At 36.0% G+C, this 21,462-nt stretch overlaps 2 protein-coding genes across 6 annotated transcripts; both read right to left on the reverse strand.

Annotated features, from left to right (window-relative positions):
* Nucleotides 1-647: 647 nt before the first annotated feature.
* On the reverse strand, nt 648-4,355 carry LOC115952392 (phosphatidylinositol 4-kinase gamma 8-like). Of its 2 annotated transcripts, XM_031069556.1 has the most exons (4): nt 4,242-4,355; nt 3,517-3,573; nt 3,272-3,385; nt 648-2,615 (listed from the first exon to the last, which is right to left on the reverse strand). In XM_031069556.1, exon 4 carries the CDS (start codon nt 2,516-2,518, stop codon nt 896-898), a length of 1,623 nt encoding a protein of 540 aa, XP_030925416.1. In that variant the 5' UTR covers nt 2,519-2,615; nt 3,272-3,385; nt 3,517-3,573; nt 4,242-4,355; the 3' UTR covers nt 648-895. The 2 variants fall into 2 exon arrangements, with proteins under 2 accessions (XP_030925416.1, XP_030925417.1); XM_031069557.1 differs by lacking the exon at nt 3,517-3,573.
* Nucleotides 4,356-6,624: 2,269 nt separating this feature from the next.
* LOC115952393 (4-alpha-glucanotransferase DPE2) lies at nt 6,625-15,944 on the reverse strand. 4 transcript variants are annotated; one of them, XM_031069561.1, is made up of 23 exons: nt 15,490-15,944; nt 14,890-15,286; nt 13,928-14,045; nt 13,727-13,782; nt 13,469-13,596; nt 13,220-13,346; nt 12,931-13,127; nt 12,286-12,364; nt 12,135-12,173; nt 11,497-11,616; nt 11,227-11,328; nt 10,992-11,075; nt 10,653-10,895; nt 10,408-10,533; nt 10,195-10,269; nt 9,982-10,053; nt 9,713-9,832; nt 9,443-9,540; nt 9,059-9,218; nt 8,820-8,918; nt 7,788-7,985; nt 7,429-7,522; nt 6,625-7,268 (listed from the first exon to the last, which is right to left on the reverse strand). In XM_031069561.1, the coding sequence occupies exons 2-23, from the start codon at nt 15,241-15,243 to the stop codon at nt 7,036-7,038; spliced, it is 2,922 nt and encodes a 973-aa protein (XP_030925421.1). In that variant the 5' UTR covers nt 15,244-15,286; nt 15,490-15,944; the 3' UTR covers nt 6,625-7,035. The 4 variants fall into 4 exon arrangements, with proteins under 4 accessions (XP_030925421.1, XP_030925418.1, XP_030925419.1 ...); XM_031069558.1 differs by having other exon boundaries at nt 13,727-13,785; XM_031069559.1 differs by lacking the exon at nt 15,490-15,944 and adding an exon at nt 15,393-15,464 and having other exon boundaries at nt 13,727-13,785.
* Nucleotides 15,945-21,462: the final 5,518 nt, after the last annotated feature.

Consider the following 21,462-nt stretch of genomic DNA (forward strand, 5'->3'; position numbering starts at 1 on the left):
GAAAGGTGGCCTAAAAAAAGGGATCGGAAAAAAATCAAGAAATCTTTGTAATAATACTGTGAACTCTTGTAACTTTGTTCATAAACAAGACATTATAACATAAGCTCCTCTGGCCGTGCTGAGGACAAATTTTCTTATCTTACTTGTATTTAATGATCTTAAATCAGCAACTTTTATTGTCTTTCTTCTAGAGTAGAACTAGTTCTTTCACCCACGCTCTACAAATTCATTATTTGGGCTTATTGGGTTAAAACTCAATCTTATACTGGGTCCAATCCAAATTCAGTCCTTACAGGTAAGTTCTCGTACATAACATGAGTTAGCAACTAGTTTCTTTATAAAAAGAAGGGGCTAGAGAGAATTTGGTGTTGTACGTGTCAATCTTAAAATAAAACGAAAACCATGTTTTTAAAAAAGCCAAACCATTAAAGAACGGCATAATAGAGAAGTTTAGGACATTAAAACCGAATTGTAATGATGTCCTAATAATTTAATAATTAGTTAAAATAATCAACAATAGATTATATTTATAAAAATATAAATAACGACAGTAATAATTTTTATTTTCAAATGTACTTTCACATCTTGAATAAGGCAAACATAAAATAATAATAATAAGGCATACCCATCAATAAATAATTGCAAAATGATGTGCAAATTTGGCTCTTTGTTACTTTACAACAATATTTGAAAAGAGAAAATAAAAATATCAAAGGTGAAATGGAAGGATGGCATTTCACCAATCGCTTTTCCATTCCAGCCCCTATAGAATGTATCTACAACCTACACTGGCCAGCCATCTGGCAATAATATACACAAACTTCGTACTAGGTACAAGATTTAAGATCAATTACCATAATTATTTGTTCTCTGTTTCCTTCCCTCCAAACATTCCTCAAAATTTGCAAGAAGTTCCCAACCTTTGCTTCGAGTTAGTGCACTGATCTTTACCTTCAAACAAATTGGGCAAAAGCTCCTCAAAAATCTCCAAAAACAATTCCCATTCATCTTCACTCATGTCTTCAAAAGAAATGCCCCCATTTTCAAAATTATAGCTTGATACTGAAAAACTCATGCTCTTCATAAAATGCCCGGCCACCTTATGATTGTCACAGAAATTGTTGTCCTCACTTCCATTATATGCTCCAATATCATCATTATCATCAAAATTGTCATTTATGGTCGAAAACCTTGGCATCATCTCAAGTGGATCAACTACCCCAGGATGGCTCTTCAAGAGTTGGGGAAGGTCCAAGACCTCAATTAAACCATTTTCATTTTCATCTTCAAGTTGAAATATTTCGAATTCTTTTCCTTGATCATGATAACAAATACTAGGCAAGCTAGACTTGGCTTGGGTACAGAGATTCTCTAAGACGCTCATTTTTTCTTCCCCACCACAAAATTCCCGAGTCATCATTGCACCAATATTAGCCAGACAAAGCCCAGAAGCCGCAGCTTGCTTCAAGAAAATAGTGCATAACACAAGTACCCTGATAGAAGACTCCCTCATAGATGGCAGTTGAGTCCTTAAAAGTTCAGCGTCTTTAAATGGATCAAGATTAGAAATGTACTCAATTTCATACTTGGAAAAAGGAACTGAGGCTTGAGGCCAATGCAGCCACTCAAAATATGGATCATCAAGAAACTCAGGAAGGCAGAGCCCATGGTCAATTGGCACAAGCTCAGCTACCCCAGGTGCATAATTAGTATCATTCTTATGTTTCTTAACAAGTATATTCCCAGCATGCCTGTCAAGATTCATGAGTCTAACATCAAAAATCCCAATCCTATGCACTGATGTAACTGAGAAACCAGAAGAGCCCAACTCTCCAGCATCATATTCATGTTCCACAAAGCGTTGGAGTGAAGCAACTTTGTATTGTTCAGCTAAATTTGAGGCTTCATTATTGACATGAAATGCAACATGGGAAATTTTCACTAAAGCTGTTGGAGGAACCCCAGCAAAGCCATTATGATCAAGAAGATAAGCAGCCAATTCACGAATGCCAGTTTCACCTATTCTAACTGAGCGTTTCAATCCTGGTTGGCCAAGCATTCGACCCCCAAATCCTTTTGGATTGTTAAAGGCTAAAGGTTCTTCATCTATTGGCTTTGCCACAGCAATATTATCACCATTATTTCGGCTACACAAGAAGTAGGCACCACCTAACCCACTTGACACTGGCATTGGATCAACACCGGAGGCTAAAGCTACGGCAACCTCAACCACTAAAGCACGTGCTCTTGGATCCTCTTGGCCCCCAACAATCTCAATTCTTGGATTTTTATCAAACTCTTCCTCCACTTCTGTGGTTATGGATAGGCATGGGGTGGATAAGCTTCTGTGAATGTTGTCAACTTCAAATGCTTGCATTGAGGTGTGTGGTAGATTAGTTTGTTCAAGAATTTTGTGATCAAGGTGAGTGTAGGATTGGAGTCTGCATATTTGGGATCGGCTGAAAGGCTTGAATCCATGATGTTGATCAATGGCTATGGCCATGTTAAAGAATCTCATGCAGATGAGATAGGCAGCCACGAATGCCAGGGTCTGCTGTTCTCAAAGGATCACCCAAGAATTAGAGTTTCCAGTTGGTAGATCAATAATCACATATCTACATGATCAAAATAAGCACAACCTCCTCATCAATTTCCAAATATATATAATTGGCATAAGAAAAAAAGCAGATTCAAACAAGTAACAATTATCAAACATTATTAAATTTAAATATGAGCAATAGCTTGTTTCCTTTTGGTGGTTTGTGGAAAAACTATATTTGAATTGGATATGGTCCTAGAAAGCTACCATTGCTATTTAATGTGCAACAACTGTAATTAAAAGTTTATATATGATTTTCTATAACATTATTCATTTTAATTAATGTTGTCATATGTAATGGGTCAATATGCAGAACGATAAGTACACCATTTAAGGCAAATACATACTGAATCATGCAAAAGAATGTGTCATTAACAATTTGGGCCAAAAAGGTTATTCCTGAATTAGGCATCACTTGAACCATCTCCACTATATTCACGTTTGCATTCATGCATGAGAATGCCTAAATAAATGTTTCCCCTTCGATTACACAAATGCCTAAAAAAGTACATTTAAAATGTGAGGCATGAAAAATTTATACAAAGGTGAATATGAAATGTAAACCGAGTGAGATAATTAGTTTTTATGCTAACTTGCCTAGTTATTTTAAATTTATCATTCTTTATGTGGATATCAACTGAACATTCTTAAATTTTAGAAAACTTTGCTTACCCAATATTGGCAAACAGGTCTCTAATGTCTCATGCTATACACATTCCTTATTTCGTGGATGATCAGCAAAGTATAGGCTAATTTCCACACGTTTGTTCTTGAATCCAACATAACCTGCATATATCCAAGCAAGGATTACCACACTGAAGAAAAAACTAATAATAAAAATAAAGAAGCATTCATATATGTCTTGCATATCTTTGTATGGAATGATATCATAGATTGAGAAATGAAAATGTAACAACCATATAGGCAAATCCAATTAATCCCTCGCTCCTCCGCACATAAATCGCCACGATTTTCTGAAATATAAAATTATAACATCATGCACAAGTCACAATGCTTTATAAAAAAAGAAAATAGTACAATAGTAATTCAACAATTAATTTCCAACATTTACATGTTATCCAAGAAAAAAAATTTCTAAAAACTAATGTTGAATGGCTTAAAAAATAAACAATGCTGAAAACAACCTTGTATTTTCTTTTCATTTCAAATGACATTTTTTTTCATAGAGGAATAATAAAACCATTAAGAGAAAGGAAATATTAATCTGGGCCTCATTTATTATTATCATCATCAAATTATTAAATAAAAATTTTAATAATTCGATAGTTACAACAATAGGATGGGAGATTTGAATATTGACATCTCCATTGAAAGCACCTCGCAATCCAAATATGTACCTTTAGAATACTCTTGCTGTTATAATTTATAACAAGGTACAAAGAAAATATCTTTTTTTGTAATAAGATAATTACAACAATGGAGAGGATTTGAACTCTAAACATTTCTATTGAAAACACCGTGAACTGTGGATAAAACATTTCTGTTGTTATGACAAGCACAAATAGGAAAACAAACAAGCATGGGACATTTCTGTGTCTCATTTCCTCTAACATATATGAATCCATCAAAATAAGAAGAAACCATAAGAAAAAGAAACAAAGAGAGGGAGAGAGATGCATACCCTGAACACTGGTTAAGGTATTCAGGGATGAGACGAACAGAAACGGGCAGGGAGGGCAAGAGCAGCAGAGGGTTCAGCAATGAAAATATTCACTCTTTTTATTTCTCTCCCTCTCCCAACCGTTACCTAAAATATAAAAGCCCTCAACTCCTCCCTTTTTATTATCATCCAACAATACCACCAAATATACCAACACCAATAATTCCCATTAATGTGAACCCATCTCTTTTTTTGGCTTTTGGGGTTTCACTTGTATCCTTCTCTTCCTTTTTTATCCATGCAAACTCTACGTCATCTAAGCCGTCCATACATTTACACATGGGATTTTACTATTTCACATTCTTGTCAACATGTATCATTTTCTACTCACTTCGCTAATAGATTCAAGCCACGTTACGCATAACAACTCTATGTTTTACACTTCTGTTCTAACCAAAACAACCCCTTTGCCCTTTATTTTTCCCATGTCTCCTATTTTTCATCCGCACACTTTGCCAACGGTTTCCTATTTTAGGACATTTGCGTTCCACCTTCATTTCTTTAGGATCAAATCCTCTCCATTTGCTTATATTGTAATTTTTTAGATTTATCCGTGTATAGAATATCGCGTTATTTTAAAGACGTTTTAGTTTATACACTTCTAAATTTATAAAATTTATTCTAAGTTATGAAATTGACGAGACTTGAAATGGAGAGAATCTTTTTTCTTCTTCTTTTTTAGGTGGAATTGTCATTTATGGAAACCTAGTGATTATGTGCATCTTGAAGCAAGAAACAAATTTAAAAATATTGTTGTTAGGTGGCCTTGTTTGGTTGGTTTGTGCTAGGATGAGAGTAGCACCAAGACATTTTACTTTCTTTCTTGCTATTTTTTTACAGGAAATTTTTAAGAACACTACAAAATCTCCTAATATTTTGATAGAATCTTTATTTTTAATTGTAGCTGGTCCGAGTCAAACATTTTATTATTTCATTTTTAGGTGCAATTTGGATTCAACGTTTTCACGTTTACGCGTTTTCTCTTTTTCTTTTTCTTTTTCTTTGTTAAGACCAACGTCTGGTCCCATGAATAATGCACCAAGGCATATAAACAATAAAAAAGAGTGAACAGTAACAATAATATTTGACTTTTCAGCCACTTTTCAGAACACCAGTAGATCTTGTGCATTGTTCACGGGACTCACAAAGTTCACTTTTCAGCAACTTAAAAATTAGTCCCACGATACCATTCACACATTTAAAAATTATTTTACTATAGTGTTTTCAGTTTTTAACTGTATCCAAACGGATCATTAACCTAAAAGAGACTAGCACATTAACTGTTATGACAATTTGTTAAGTCCCTAACACATCTCTTTCTTAATTTGGGCCAATCATCCGGTTTTGCAGGCCCAGTGCAACCTTGCAGTCGACCAAATGCTATTTACAAGCTTTGCTATTTCATTTTTTAAATTTTAGTTTTTTTTAGTAGAAGTTAGAAAACAAGCTTTGCTATTTTGTTACCGGTTTCACCGGCTGAGATCCTGTCTTGGCAGTGGTGTACTTCATCAAATTGCACCTGTGATTAAGGGCTTGGATAATATAGAAAGGTCTAGCTTCATTTACAATGTTGTTTATGGATATAGTTTAATTCACTTCCTTCGGCAAAGGATTATCCATTTGTTCTTTTAGTCATGTGACTAATTTTGTAGTCATGTTTTAATAAACGGGAATTCCTCCCAATCGATTTTAGTATAAAAAATAAAAATAAAACTTTTGTCCATGTTTTATTTGATAAAATTAAAACTTTCTAATAATGTTTAACATTTATATCCAAAAACAAACCCGAACATCTTTCCCAATATTTCGCATCAACTATTTTTCTTTTCTTTTGTCCTTTTTAGGAAAAGAATTTTTTGTAATGCATTGGTCAATGTAATCATTGATTGAATTTAATTAAGAAACCTTAGCACCTAAAAAACTGTAAAAGCGTTTTATCATTCATATTTAATCATAAACGCGACCTGCAAAAATAGGTATAAATCTTTTTTTGAGAATGATAATAATAGATATAAATCAAGTACTCAACAATGACTCCTATCATAAAAAATTTAGCCCACAATCAGACCATCATAATTTTTTTAAATTTAAATATCAGATTCCTTCGCGAGTATTTTGGAAGATTTAGGACCTATATGTCTTCTCAAAAAATAGGAATCTATATGATTTAACTTGATTAGATATTTTCTTTTTCTCTATTTCCATGGAAAATGAGCGAGCTTTCGTTGTCCATGCAAGATATTTTTATGAAGTACGAACACTGTTAAGACTCACGTGAAAACTAATAAAGATCAATAACATGATGGGAAGCGTATAATGTAATTAGACATACCCACAACATATATAAATTTGCAAGAACATAATGTTCATCAACAATTTTATTTCTGCATTACCAAACAATCTTCAAACGTGGAATCTTTAACTGTTGCACTGTTTGTTGCTAGCAACTATATTATTATTGAAGTTACTATGAGAAATCATAGTAAGAAAGAAACATTATTACGTACAAACTCAAAGTACATATATTCCTATCAATTTTCAATAATGCATGTTCATGACAAGTATGGATGTATGGAAAGAGGACCAACCTCAACAGCAGCATTGAGTGAACATCATATGAATTCTTCTGATTCTTTCGTTCTACCACTTTTGTATGACTTGGGTCTCCTAGTTGTAGGCATATAATCAAATGATATGATTGCAACACGATGCCTAAGTACACAATCTCTAAGCAACCTTGGCAGAATAAGCAACCTTAGCGGACCACCGGAATCTCCTTTTGAGGGACACCATTCAACTGTGTCACGACCAGGAGTTTCTCTTTCCCAGTGGCAACTTGCTGCTTCTCAGTAGTGGCTACTGATTCTTCATTCACTTGAACTTCATTTTCTCCCACAGGATGTGATCTTCCACTTCCTCGAACAAGATCTTTAATGGTGCTTTTTAGTTCACTGTCCTTTACCAAAGACTCCAGTGTCACATGTACACCTGAGTACAACAAAATTCAACATAATGACAATAATGAGGTCATGAGCCTCAATATGCAACTCCAATATTATAGTTGGAAACAGGGAGCTTGAATAAACAAGGCAAAAGGCAAGCACAGCTAAGCTTAGTTTAATATTTAACATAAAAATTTAACGCATACGGTATCTCCAGTAGTGCTTAGGATTTGTGGGGTCATTAATTGTCTCCTCTGCTGCAGGGCGTGTGGTATATTCTTCTTTCAATGCCATCAAATCCTGATCATCAAATAAAAGCCTATATGACATGACCAACCAATAGAAATACTAACACCCCACCTTTTTTAAATGCAAACAGAGTACACATTAATCAATTAGTACAATGTTAAGACATGAATACAACCACAGCGAGAACAAACATTTTAGCTTAGTGCTATTTACTGCGCTTCCCACAAGGCATTGATTGTATGAAGTTGGAAGATGTACCGAAGAGTTTGAGAACAGTATTGAAGACCTCACTGTATTAATATGACTATTACACTACCTGAAGAGGGAAAATTGCCCACATTGATGGGGCTTCAACATGTTGCCTTATAATGAAATGTGCAACCTCCGGAACACATTGACTAGGTGGTAAAACGTCAGACCCCACTACACTCTTGAAAAATCGTTGTCTTCTTTCTTCATCTTCTTCCCACCAAGCGCGCAGGGTTGAGCAGTCATGGCAAGATGGAGCACACACCTGAGCACATTTATTTACACACCTACCCAGTTACATTCTAATGACAAAGATGAAGATTTGAAAAGTTCAATTGGAGGTATTTATTAGCATATGGCCAATTGCAATATAGCCAAATTCCCATAATTTCAGTGCTTTATAAGGAAAATGAAAAAGGAATACCAAAAAGAAAAAATTGAAATTAAATAAAATTTAAACAGCTAACGGGGTAAAGCTTGTCAACCTAGATAGAAATTGAAATTACTTTCATACGCTGCTACAAGATCATAATTTAACTTCAGGTATTAAAAAGGATGCATATTATGAAATCTAGAAAAGGCCAAGCTTTCAACCATAGACCAAATAACAAATAACAAGAAAAATAATTAACATTATTAATTTACAATGAGCAATGGCAAGGATGATGTTTGGTGCAAATGGAATTATTCTACTAGTTTACACGATCAGTTGATATAAGTCCTTTTGTTTTGGCAGCATCATTTCATTGTACAAAGTTGATCCATTTTAGGACTCCAAAAAGATATTTTCTTTTCTTTTACTTTTTCATTGAGGACTTTAATTACCAGACCAGAATGCTATACAAGAAAAATAAACCAGCCACATTCCATTCCAGTTGCACCAAAAGAATGGGCTTAGGATAGACAAGCATTATGACAAGATTTTAGCATCATGAATTGTATTGAGAGGATACATTTTAGGACTTCTCAATAACCAGTTTTTCAACTTCTGGTTAAGTTTTATAAACCATTTCAGAATGCAATACCAGAAAATAAATCTGTAGAATCCCATTCTAGTAATAACCAATTGCACCACAATAAAACAGGCACAAGATCTTACCGTCATGTAGCTGTACTGTGAAGGAATACCAAACTCCAAACCAGGTTCACTTGGCATGCGTTGAATCCGCAAACCTATTAATCCCAACTCTTGCATGACCTGTATCAAAATTAACCAGTTAGAAGACAGATTTTTGTCAATTATATGCAAAATCAGAAAGATAAATCCCTGTGAGAAAAGGAGAGAACTGAGAAAGGTGGGAGAAGGCTGTGTGGTTGAGAATAGTTTAATCAACATACAGGGTGAACACAAGAAGGAATAAGACCCAGATCTTCGCCGCAGGCTAGCATGTCAGATGAGTTCAGGAGGACAGGCAGAGTCTTCAAAGCATTTTGCCGCCAAAGATTCTCTTGCCGGTGGAAATAGTAATCATAGTATAATTTTTTCAGAACATTTTTGCTGTATCATGGGATGAAAAGTAAGATGCTAAGTTGGCAGTATCTTGAGATAGTTGAAAAGAAAAGTAGGAAAAGAATTCTTTTTGGCACCAAGAATAGGCAATCAACTTTATCAAAATATGTACAAGATACAATGCATTTTAAGTCATACTAGCAATACTTTTTTATGCATGAGGACCATACAAATGTATGAAATAAGCTAATTTTCCACACCAATATGATTACCTGTGATCATCCAAATCATTAAAACTTGAAGTATCTTCAAGATTGAAACGAGGATAGAACTTCCTTGGATCCTCTGGATCTCTGATAAGAACTATATTCTGCAGGAAATGCTGGACATATCATAATCCAGGACCGGAACAGGTAATGGCAATTGTAGGATCTCATAGCATAATTAAGAAAAGCGCCCAGGATAAAATGCACATAAAATGGTTAAAAAGAGTTTGTAAGATGAAATCAAAGATTAAAGCTTTCTTTGAAATTATATTATACCTGAAGAAGATCAAAAAGACCACGCCTTGTCTTGTTTTCACTCTCCAACAACAAGGACCTCTCTGCACATGCCTTCAGCTTGGCAGCAATTTTTTTCTCTGTGTTGCACTCCTCCTTGAACTGAGAAGAATATATAGGAAAATAAATTAATTTAGAGTGAGGCCGCTCAGCCTAATATTTGACAGAAAAATCCCTCCAAAGACTAATTATGAGTTATGAAGAAAATATATATAACAAATCCATTTATCAACTAAAACTACTATTCTCACCTCATAGCACTGCTTCTGATATTCATTGAGAAAAGTTGAGGCAATAAAAGTCCAATACGATCCAAATTTATCCTGAATCAAGAATAAAAATCAAAGAAAAGAGACATACATTAGCAGAAACGATGCACAGTAAACTTAAAACAAAGAAATAGAAGTCATAGGTTGATTACAATAAGTCAAAGCAGATTACAGCTAACAAAAAAATTCAGTAACCTCTAACATTTCCTGCCGAATATATGGACGACTCAATCGATCAAAGTCCCATATTCCCTCTCTTTCAAGTTCTTCCTACAGAAGAAGCATTAATTTGTGTAAATTCACAAAAATAACATTAAAAACTATTGCCTCCCTTAACAGAGACCATGCTCTACATTCATTTATTCTCCAAGTAAAAAAGCCTTTTTGGTTAGGCAAGCATAACTTTACCTGACTAAGAGGGATCGATGGTCGAAATTTTCCAACTAGACCTGTCATAGCATGCTCCGGAAGCTCCCAGATTCGGAAGAAACCCAGTATGTGATCAATCCGGAAAGCTGTAAAGTAGTTTGCCATCTGTCATGGAAACAAAGAAAAATAACTTTTGGCTTATTCACGAAAGTCAGTGAAAGAGACATGGCACCAAGACCAAGGCACATTGAGGGTAGGATCAAAATCTATTTAAAGAACAAAACCTGGGTTAAACGAGCTTGCCACCAAGCATAGTTGTCTTTTGACATTTCCTCCCAGTTATAAGTAGGGAATCCCCAGTTCTGGCCATTTTTATCAAAATAATCTGGAGGTGCTCCAGTAGCCGTGTTCATGCGAAACAAATTTGGATAGACCCAGGTATCCACACTGTTTCTGTCAACGCCAATAGGTAGGTCTCCCTTCAATACCACTCCTTTCTTTCTTGCATATCCCGCAGCTTCTGACAACTGTAGTTTTGTGATGGCACCAAAGAATAAGATACCTTTATGTTCAACAGTGTGACTTGATGTATAAAATATGTGACAGAGATCAATTCTGCTTACTTGTAAATGTAAATGGAATTGGATATAATAATGGAAGCAAATCACATCATACTGCAAGCTGTCTTTTGCAACGAGTTTCTCAAGCTGAAGTAAAAGGGAAATTGTTGTAAGAAAATTAAGCGAAAGCATCTTCTCAATATCATTCAAGTAGCTGTATTTATGGATAGACCCATAAATTTAGTGAAAAACATCCAACCTCTAATCTTAAATGAAAGGAAATCAAAAGGCTGATTACCTTATCTTTTGAAAACTGAGAAAAGCGGCCCCATTCACTATGATCTGATGTTTCAAAAAAGTCCCGCAGGAAACAGAAGGCCGCGTAGGGTTTTAACCAATCCTGACCAATTAAAACATAATTCAGTTTAGCAAAAGTTTTGAAAGAGTAAAACTGAAAATCAATTAAATCAAAGCTGAACAAGCAAAGGGCAATCTGTAAAAAGAGGAAAACGTGAATCATTTGCTATAATATTCATAAAAATAAGCTGAACATTTAACACAGTATGACCTCATTCTCAGAGAGAAATTTCTGAAAGGATTCAGAGCTAAGTATCAAATCCTTCTCTCGGGTGAAAATTTTCTTGGCAATTGAAAGTTTAGTAGCCATAGTAGCCTCATAATCAACATCCTGCAATGACAACCTAAATACATTAATATGAACTGGTAATACACGCACCAAAGAAGGAACTGTATCATTACTATAACTTTTCAGTCAACATCCAGCAAAGACAACTTAAATACATTAATATAAACTGGTAAAACATGCACCAAAGAATGAACTGTATCATTACTATAACTTTTCCAGTAAAACATGTCAATTATAATGTGTCAGATATTCAAAAGACAATCACCACAGAGGAGGATGACTGAATTGTATTTTAAAGATATAAACTCAAGTATAGCATTTTGTGTTGCAGCTTCTTTATTATTTTTTCTTTTTAACCAATCTGATTTCCTTTTTTCTTTAATAATGTAATAAACTATCCTTGTATTAATAATAATGTCTTCTTACTTATTTAATCATTGCTCAGGTCAAGTCTGTAGGTGAAACCGTAAAAGTATAGACACAAATCATTTTGCCTATATTGTTTTTTACAAAAGCAACAGTCACTGAATGTGACTCTCAGGTATAACGGATGCAGTTACCTTTCCATCCAGTCGTTGTTTTGCCTTCAGAATTTCTTGCTGTAAAGAAAAGAAAAGAAACAATGAGGCAATAAACATTTTTCATGTATCAGCATAAATTTCAGAAAAAGAATATCTGTTTAAATAAAAATTTGAAAATCATGCACATCACCTTGATATCATCTGGAATATTTTCTGAAAGAGCCTGAACTCTCAGGTATAATGGATGCAATGCAAAAACAGAGAGTGAACTGTACAATCAAAATAATTACAAAAAATGTTTGTAAGATCATAATTGCAAATCTATAATAAATACTCAAGGGTGCTTGAAGTCACCGAAACATATAATTTGACATAAAACATGTAAGATACTGTTCTCTTACAATGACACATAATACAAAAGAAGAAAGGGCATTCATGAAGCTAGAAAGAGTGGTAGGTTAATTTATTAAAAAAAATCTTGTGTATTAAACTCGGTGAAAAAGAAGAAGTGAAACATTTAAGATATCATTAGTGTGAGACAAGGAAGTATAAGACAGAAGAAGGGGATTCTGAAACCAGAGAAAATGGTAGGTTTCTTACAATTATCAGAGCCAAGATGAATACAGATCTAAGCAGGATAATAAATAGAATTTGGGAACACAAAAATGTGCCAGTCAAAAGCAGCAAAGAAATGAAAAGTGTGGCAATTCACAACTTCAAGAAATTTTCAAAATTGTCAATTCCCTCAATCTCTAAACCTACCCCCACCCCCAAAAAAATTATGAAAAATGAAATACACAAGACAAGAAAAATGAAGGGAACATTGAAGGTATACCTGTAAGGATATGAGTCCCACCACATCCCATGCACAGATGTATCGTTGATTGGTAAAAGCTGTACTAAATGGAACCCAGAATCCACAGCCCAGTCAACAAGTAACTTCAGGTCAAGAAACTCTCCAGCTCCAAGATCAGATTCTGACCTAACAGAAAACATAGGAATTGCAACACCAGCAGCCCGCCATGGCAATTCCTGACAAAATAAATGAATATATTAGAGCCAACAATAAAAGTTCCGCGACAACATAACATTCACTTACATAGAATCTATGTTTGACAACGTACTCGAAACATGCCATCTGAAAGAAAAATGTATCTTGGTTGATTCTTCGAGGAGCCAACAGTTAGTTCACGATTGGGACCAGTTTCTAAAGAAAAGTTTCCTGCCTTGCCATACTTACTATAATTATACGTGGAACAACCGTCAAGGAAAAAAGAGAGATGAACATAAGAGTTGGTAATCATCAGGTAATATGCATAGCAAGCAATAACATACAGATGCCGAATTGAAGATTAAGACACCAAGAAGGATATTTTATTGGTAAATCGACCTTCCGCAGCACACAGTCACCTTGCCAGATTGAATCACCAGCATAGCTAAGTTTAAGCCCATCTTGAACTTTCCATTTCCCCAAATTTATATGGCTACCAATCACATAAACCTGCATGAGTCCAACTTCAATTAATCCTACCAAGAATCAAAGCAAAAAAGATAACCGACAGAACTTATAATAATATCAATTCATATCCAAATAAACAGTAAAATTCTCATTTGGAGTACAGAGTTCATACTGATGCGGCTTCTTCTATATTTGGGCAGCAAATTCTGAATTGGACGAGAACTGTCTCTGCTGATAACCAGAAGTAAAAAGCGATAAATGACTTTTCAAAATGACAGTTCACAAACAGAACTTTACATCAGGAATTACTAAAGAACTTTCTCCCAAAAAAAAAAAGAGGAATTACTAAAGAACTCGAACTACATCCAATTACCTTCCTCATCCAGCTTATTCTGAATGACTCCTAGAGGTGTCTCTACATTCAAAGTCCAACTTCGGTTGAAAATTACATTTTTAAATGCGCTTCTAAAAGGGAGATCATCAGAGCCAATCTGGATTTTATAATAACAGAACTTTTCAGTAAATTTGTTAATGTCAAGAAACAAACAGTTTCCACAATGAGCAAATCATATAGCAACCCGAGGAAAAAATAAATATGTCACTCCTTTTCCTCTTTTATAAGTAAAAAATATTTCTGCCACTCCATTTGATTACTGAAAAGAATGAGGATCCAAAAAAATTTTGAAAAAAAAAATCTATACTTTAGAACCATATGGGTTGGAGTGGTTGTCATGAAAGAGGCTCTCCTGTCTTTCCGTTGTAAGCAACCAAAGAGCATAATATAAGTAGAACAGAAAAGTAAACCATAACATTCAGGATAAAGCGAGCATCTAATTACAACTTTCAACGCCAAAGTAAAAGTTTAGTGAAAGAAAAGGGGCAAAAAACATCGTATTAACTGGAACAAATACAATATACATAAAGTTGTTAGCAAGAATATAGTAACGGTCCAAGTGGTTGGAGAGAAAAGCAAACAAAAGAAAAGAATGTTTAGAATCTTAAGCCTTTTGTTTTGAACCATGACAAGATTCCATAAAAGCTTTAAAAGAAATCCAAAACCAACTAAATCAAAATGTTAAAAACAAGAGATTATTAAAGCTTCACAGTTTCAATAAATTGAAACTTCTATAGGATCTCGGCAGTTATTCTGTACTGAAATTCCCAGAGCAGGAATATCCACAACAAATAAATAAAATTCCTAAAACACAAAGATATCAGCAATGACTATAGTCTAGTAAAAGTGCTAAAGTTGTACTCCGATAAGGAACAAAAAGAAAACCTTACAAAAGTCATAATTGATAACAGTTAGAAAGAAAAAGAGAACAAAAGTAGCACCTGCCAAAGGTCATGGAACTCCACCACCTCACCATCCTGAATCCCATCAGCCAATAGCAGTTTACGCTTCCTTCCCATCTCACATCTCAGAACATTCTTATCACCATCCACCACATAATAACTGTACTCACAACCAAACCCACTTGGAACTGCAACACTTCCACTCCATACGAGCACATCACCTTCATGACTGGGGCTCAGCAACAGGCCTTTCTTCACATTCCATGAACCAAGTATTGGCTCAGACCCACATACAAGTATGCTCTGACCCCAGTGAGTAAAATATGGCAATCTGAAACTCACATTCACTGATTTCATTGACTTCAACCCAGAAAACAATCCCAAATTCACCATTTCTTCCAAAAATGGATCAGACCCAGATAACACTTTTCAATATCTAGCAAAACCCAAGTCAAACTTGTTAGTATTGTACCAGCCAAGATTGAATTACAGATTCGAAATCAAAAAACAAAAAAAACAGAGAAATTGAGGGAAAATTCTACTATTTTTAGAGAAAGTGAAGAGAACCCAGATGAAAAAACTCAAGGTTTAGCTTGAAATAAAACAAACCCAATTGAGATATGAACTATTAGTAATCACCTTTACTTGAATTTAAAGCTTTATGATTACACGTTAACTTTAAGGAGTGGTGCTATTATCAAGGAGAAAGTGTGGAGTGGAAACGAGGGAATCTGAGAATTGAGTTTGTTTGGTTCGAAGAAACAAAAGAGCAGAGAAATGCTATCACTTCCCTCAATCCAGATTTTTCTTATGGCAGAAAAAAGTTGCTAGATTTTAAACGTGAAAGACAGTGAAAGAGAGAGAGAGAGATACAGAGATGGGTTTGTGGTTTTCTTTTCCTTACTTTTTGTTTTATTTTATTAATCAGTATGATATTTTTCAGGTGAGGACTGAGTGAGTGAGTGAGTGAGTGTGGTGCGTGTGTCTTGTTGAGTTGTTACAGCTTTCACGGGAGAGTAACACTGTGTACAGTTGGCTCATCTCATGCCTGACGAGACGCTGTGAGATGATGAGATTAAACAAAAGTTCTTCAGACTCTCTGTCCACATATCTTTTATTATGTTCCAAACAAAATTCTCAATGATTTCATCATCTTGGGTCTTATCTTTTCTTTTCTTTTTTCTTTTTTTTTTCATAAATATTTCTGGATTATTTTATTCTGCATATTTCCAGGGATTGCCCAGATCAAGTTAAATACGGATGGACTTTTTATAAAAATAAAAATAAATATTAAGAAGGCGGCTCTATGGGTCTCTTGATTGGATGGGTTGAGTGTTGGTCTGGTATATATCCAGTCCAGTAGCCTCTGTACAGATTGGATGGGTTTTAGTATCGGTCTAGGTATATGGTATATATCCAGTCCAGTAGCCTTTGTACAGATTTTTTGGTACAGGCATTTTAAATGTTATTGTACCAATAAAGAGAAGTGTTATGTTCACAATATTTTCATAATATTTTCACAATAAATTATAATTTGTTTAAATTTGAACCTAACACTAAGATTATTTTTTTATCCCAACAATAACAACCTGTCATTTAAAATTTGTTGTAAAATATCATAAAAATATTATTGACATATCATTTCTCATCATCAAATTCATAAAAAGAGAACCATATCCGGTAATAACATTAAAAATGCAAAAAAAAAAAAAAAAAATGCTAACTTTTATGATTTATTTTTAGATGTTATAGTGACAAGCAGCAACATCTATATCTTAAACATTACTATTTTATTTTACCCCCAATTATTTTAATCTTACAAAAAAATAATAGAGCATTAGGGTGTATTGTTAAAATTGTAATATAGTCTCCATTTGACATGATTAATTTTACTAACTTATTTTACTATTCAGTTTATTTTTGCTACTATTTATGGGTCTCACTGCATTTTTTAATACTATTTATGAACTCTATTATACTATTTCAACTAACTTTTGTCTTTATAAAAATATTTCAATTTTAAAAAAATAAACAATACTAAATAGACCCATAAAATAGACAAATTAAACTTTTTTGATAATACAAAATGCTTCTCTTTTTTTTTTTTTTTTTTTTTTTTTTTCTGTATTCGAGAATTCTCCTAGGATTAGCCTCAAACAAAGGACACTGCCACATTATTAATGATGGGGTGTCCACGGTTGAGTCGAGTTGGGTTGAGGCTCCATCAGACTTGACCTGACCATTTTAGGTGGAGGAGGGCAAACCCCGTCGTTGACCAAATAGATACAGTGACTCAATTGTTTAGATGTCCATAGATTACGATTTCAAATGTGGTCAAAATCATCTAAAGATAACGGCTATTGGAGATCTGCCCAGCAACTGCATGGTCTGAGAAGAGAAATCATCGGAAATGAGTTGGATTTCCAAGTGGAAAAACCAACACTCGACTCGTACTAGGCGAGTTTCAAAGCAACCAACTTGTTGATGATTGCCTAATCACTGTTGAAATCAGTCAAATCTCAACGGGTAGATCTAGGTCAAGTGATTGGGTTGATTTGAGTTGAATAGCGCTAATTATTGAGTTGGACCTTAAACTTGTTTTTTTTTCCCCTTCCCTTTGGATTTATAGCCTTGTTTATGATTCTAAGGTACTTTTGGCCAACGCTAAGTAAACTGAGGTGCACAATATCTACCATGAAGCAAATATTTGTATAGATGTTTTGAACTACATTTAAAGTTAAATCGAGAGAGAGGCAATATTCCCATCTGTTGTTTCTAGCATCTCTTGTAGGATGCCATGCCATGTACCAGGCATTCAGAGATAATTTATTTATGATGCACTATTTATATATATATAAATAATATCATGTTCTGGATGAGGAAAATAAAGGATTAATTGAAAGAAATAATATGGAGAAGAGAGAGAGATGTTAAGCCTTGAAAATATGAAATATATTTCTAACAAAGTAATATATATATATATATATATATAACTGAAACTTTTGACATTTTGTTGACCTCTTCAGAGCTTACCACATTATTATTATTTTTTTAAAAGAAAATTATTTAATTTTTCTTTTTAACTCCCTAACGCTCTTTATTTCACTCAAGTTAGAATTAAAAAAGAAAAAAGAAAGACTCACGTTAGGACTATAGCGATCTAGGTGGCTTCACGTTAGATGATGATGAGTTCTGTGGCACCACCAGTCTACGGTGGCATCACGCTAGAACTCAACCCATCTAGGTCTTCTCGCTCACAAATCTTTTCCTTTTGAGAAGCTAAGAATAAAACGAATACCTTGATTAAACCCCTTAGTAAGAATAGTGGGACAATGGATTTATGCTCTTCGGATATTTCGTGATATGCCTAATCATGGGTGTACTCCAGATTTGTATACATATGGTACTATGATTCATGCGTTATATGGATTTGGGATGATTGGCGAATCAAATGGAGACAAAAGGTTGTTTGCTTAATTAGACATATCATCAATTTTTAGGGGATGAGCTTAATTATTTATTCTTTTTAATAATAAATATTTTTAGTGCAATAATAGTGTGGGAGCCTATGGCCCATCCGAGAACGTAAAGCTGTCCGAGGAGGCCCATATCAGGTTGTAAGGGTAACCCAACGAAAGGAATAGTAGATATCACGTAAGGTGAGTTCAGTATTCGTCCGAGGACAAAATCCTTCTCTGCAATATGAGTCCGAAAACGACCAGAACACCACCTTGTTACAAACGTACTTCGAAGCTACGTTACCACTAAAAGTGGGATATGGGACCAAGGGTAAGAAAGAAAAGGCAAACAAACATCTATAACAACAGCTGCCTCCGCATTAATTGCCTCTCAACCAACTCTCTAGCCGCATTAATGTGAAGATAATGCCTGAACAGTGATGAAGCAGCCTTACAACTGCTAGTTAGAAGTTCCAGAAGGTGTTAGATGGGACAGAAAGAGATCCCCTGAACCCAACTTACATGGGTGTGGTGAAGATGATATGAAGAGGGCAGTATATAACATGAAAGAAAGTATTGAGGAAAGGGGATCGGAACATCAAAAAAAACAAAGAGTACTCAGAAGAAAGCCTTAAGAACAAAAGAACTGAACTTGTTCCAAAGAAAAACTAATTTTTATATCAGTGCTAATCCATCTATAAACGTGAGGTTTAATCGTTTTTCTTTTAGAGTTAACCTAGTTCTTGGACACCCACGCTCTATAAATTTTATTGTTTGGGCTTTTAACGTACGAACCCAATACCAGTTTGGAATCGTTACAAATTGAGTCCTTACAATTGGCGCCGTCTGTGGGAAGAGCTTGATCTAACTTAAAAGAACTCCGGTGCAACGTTTATGATGGAGGAAGTAGGTCCACATCACTATGCGGCGGGACCACATCAGGAAGATGCAAACCCGCACCAGGCAGAGTCAAGGGGCTCCCAGCATGGTGATCCCCATCGGAGTCCCGAACGAAGAGAAGGCCGTGAGGGGAGTGTGCGCACAACTCATACCACCAAAAGTCACTCTCGTGGGAAGAGTCATGTCTCCCATGCAAAGTATGACGGGAACCTGCAACGTGAGATTGCCTATTTGAAAAGAGAGTTGCGTTATGCCCGGCGAGAACACTCCCCACCTTGCTCCGAACCATCATCCGAGGAGACGGATGGAGCTAGTTATAGGCAGAGGTCAAGAACTCCACCTAGTGAGACTTTCTCCTATGAAGAGGAGCACGGCCATCAACATAGGCACAGAAGCCCGCCTAACAGGGGTTTGGGTAACAACGCCATGAACAAAGCATTGAGCCAAGTTTCCAAATCACCCTTCACGAGGAATATAGAAGATGCAGTTCTTCCTCGGCGGTTCCACCAGCCTACATTCACCTTGTATGATGGCCGATCGGACCCAATAGAACATGTTAGCCATTTTAGCTAGAAAATGGCTATCTACTCCAGGGATGAGGCCTTGATGTGCAAGGTTTTTCCATCAAGTTTGGGTCCGGTGGCGATGAGATGGTTCAATGACTTAAAGGCCAATTCTATTGAGTCCTTCAAAAAGCTTACCCGGACTTTTGGCGCTCGCTTTATCACATGCATCAGGGTTTCTCGGCCTTTGGGATCCTTGCTATCTATGTCCATGCGAGAAGGCGAGACTCTCAAAACTTATTCGGACAGGTACTGGGAAATGTTTAATGAAATAGAAGGAGAGCACGATGATGTGGCCATCAATACTTTCAAAGCTGGCCTCCCAACCGATCATGATTTAAGAAAATCCCTGACGGGTAAACCTGTTACCAGTGTACACCAGTTGATGGACAGGATTGATAAGTACAGAAGAGTAGAGGAGGATTAACTTCAAGGAAAAGGAAAGGCTAAGGTAATCTCTCAGGAGATGAGGGATTTCAGGTCGGACCGTTATAACAGTAACCAACCCCGGAAAGACTTCGTCGGGCAATCAGGTTCTACGGACACCCAGGTGGTTAATGCAGTGTTTCGGGAGCCCGTGCAGCAGGTTTTGGAGAAGATAAAGAATGAGCCATTTTTCAAATGGCCGAACAAGATGGCAGGAGAGCCTAGGAAACGCAACTTGAACCTATATTGCCACTATCATCAGGATCATGGGCACACGACGAAAGATTGCAGGAATTTATAGGACCATTTGGAACAGTTGGTCCGAGTGGGGAAATTGAAGCAACTCTTACATCATTCCAGTGGTAAGGCAAGTCAAGCAGGCTCAAAGATGCGTGGGGACGCTTCTTCAAGACTTCCCCTTAGTACGATCAACATTATTTTTGCTGTCCCAGGGAGGACTAGATCTTGCCCTTCCAGGGTACTGTCGGTGTTCCAACCTCCGGCCGAGAATCATTCCCAAGCGTCGAAGAGAGCCAGGGTGGACGTCCCCCTGATTCTGAGCTTTTCGAATGAGGACAAGGTTGGAACCATACAGCCCCATGATGATGCTCTGGTGGTCACGCTGATTGGTGGGTACGATGTCAAAAGGGTGATGGTAGATCAAGGTAGCATTGTGGATATAATGTATCCAGACTTGTATAAGAGGCTAGGTCTGAAACCAGAGGACTTAGCAGCCTACAACTCCCCTCTAGTGAGTTTTGAGGGAAGGATGGTCGCTCTGAAAGGACTGATCAGACTACCTGTGTAAGCCAGTATGGATGTGGTGGAGGTGAACTTTATTGTCGTAGATGTTTTATCTCCATACACGGCTATTATGGGTAGGCCTTGGCTTCATACCTTGGGAGCGGTCTCGTCTACTCTGCATCAGAAAGTGAAGTACCCATCCGGAGGCCAAGTGTTGGAGATAGTAAGAAACCAGGTGGCCGCTCAGCAATGCCTAGTAGCGGCTATACAGCATCAGCCAGAGGCAGAGACCTCGGCTTCGGCCGATAATGAATTATAGCAATTAAAACCCCCAGTATTACCCTTAGATATACCAGCCGACGAGGTAAAGTGTGAAGATTTGGAGAGCATAACTGTTACTGATGATCTGGAAAAATTCTTCCAGGTTGGGGCTAAGTTGCCTTTGCAAGAGAAGGAGAGATTGTTGGAGTTCCTCCGAGCAAATGTAGACGTGTTTGCATGGAACCCATATGAAGCCCCGG

The sequence above is a fragment of the Quercus lobata genome, chromosome 7, assembly GCF_001633185.2.
Source record: "Quercus lobata isolate SW786 chromosome 7, ValleyOak3.0 Primary Assembly, whole genome shotgun sequence".
NCBI classification, from domain to species: Eukaryota; Viridiplantae; Streptophyta; class Magnoliopsida; order Fagales; family Fagaceae; genus Quercus; species Quercus lobata.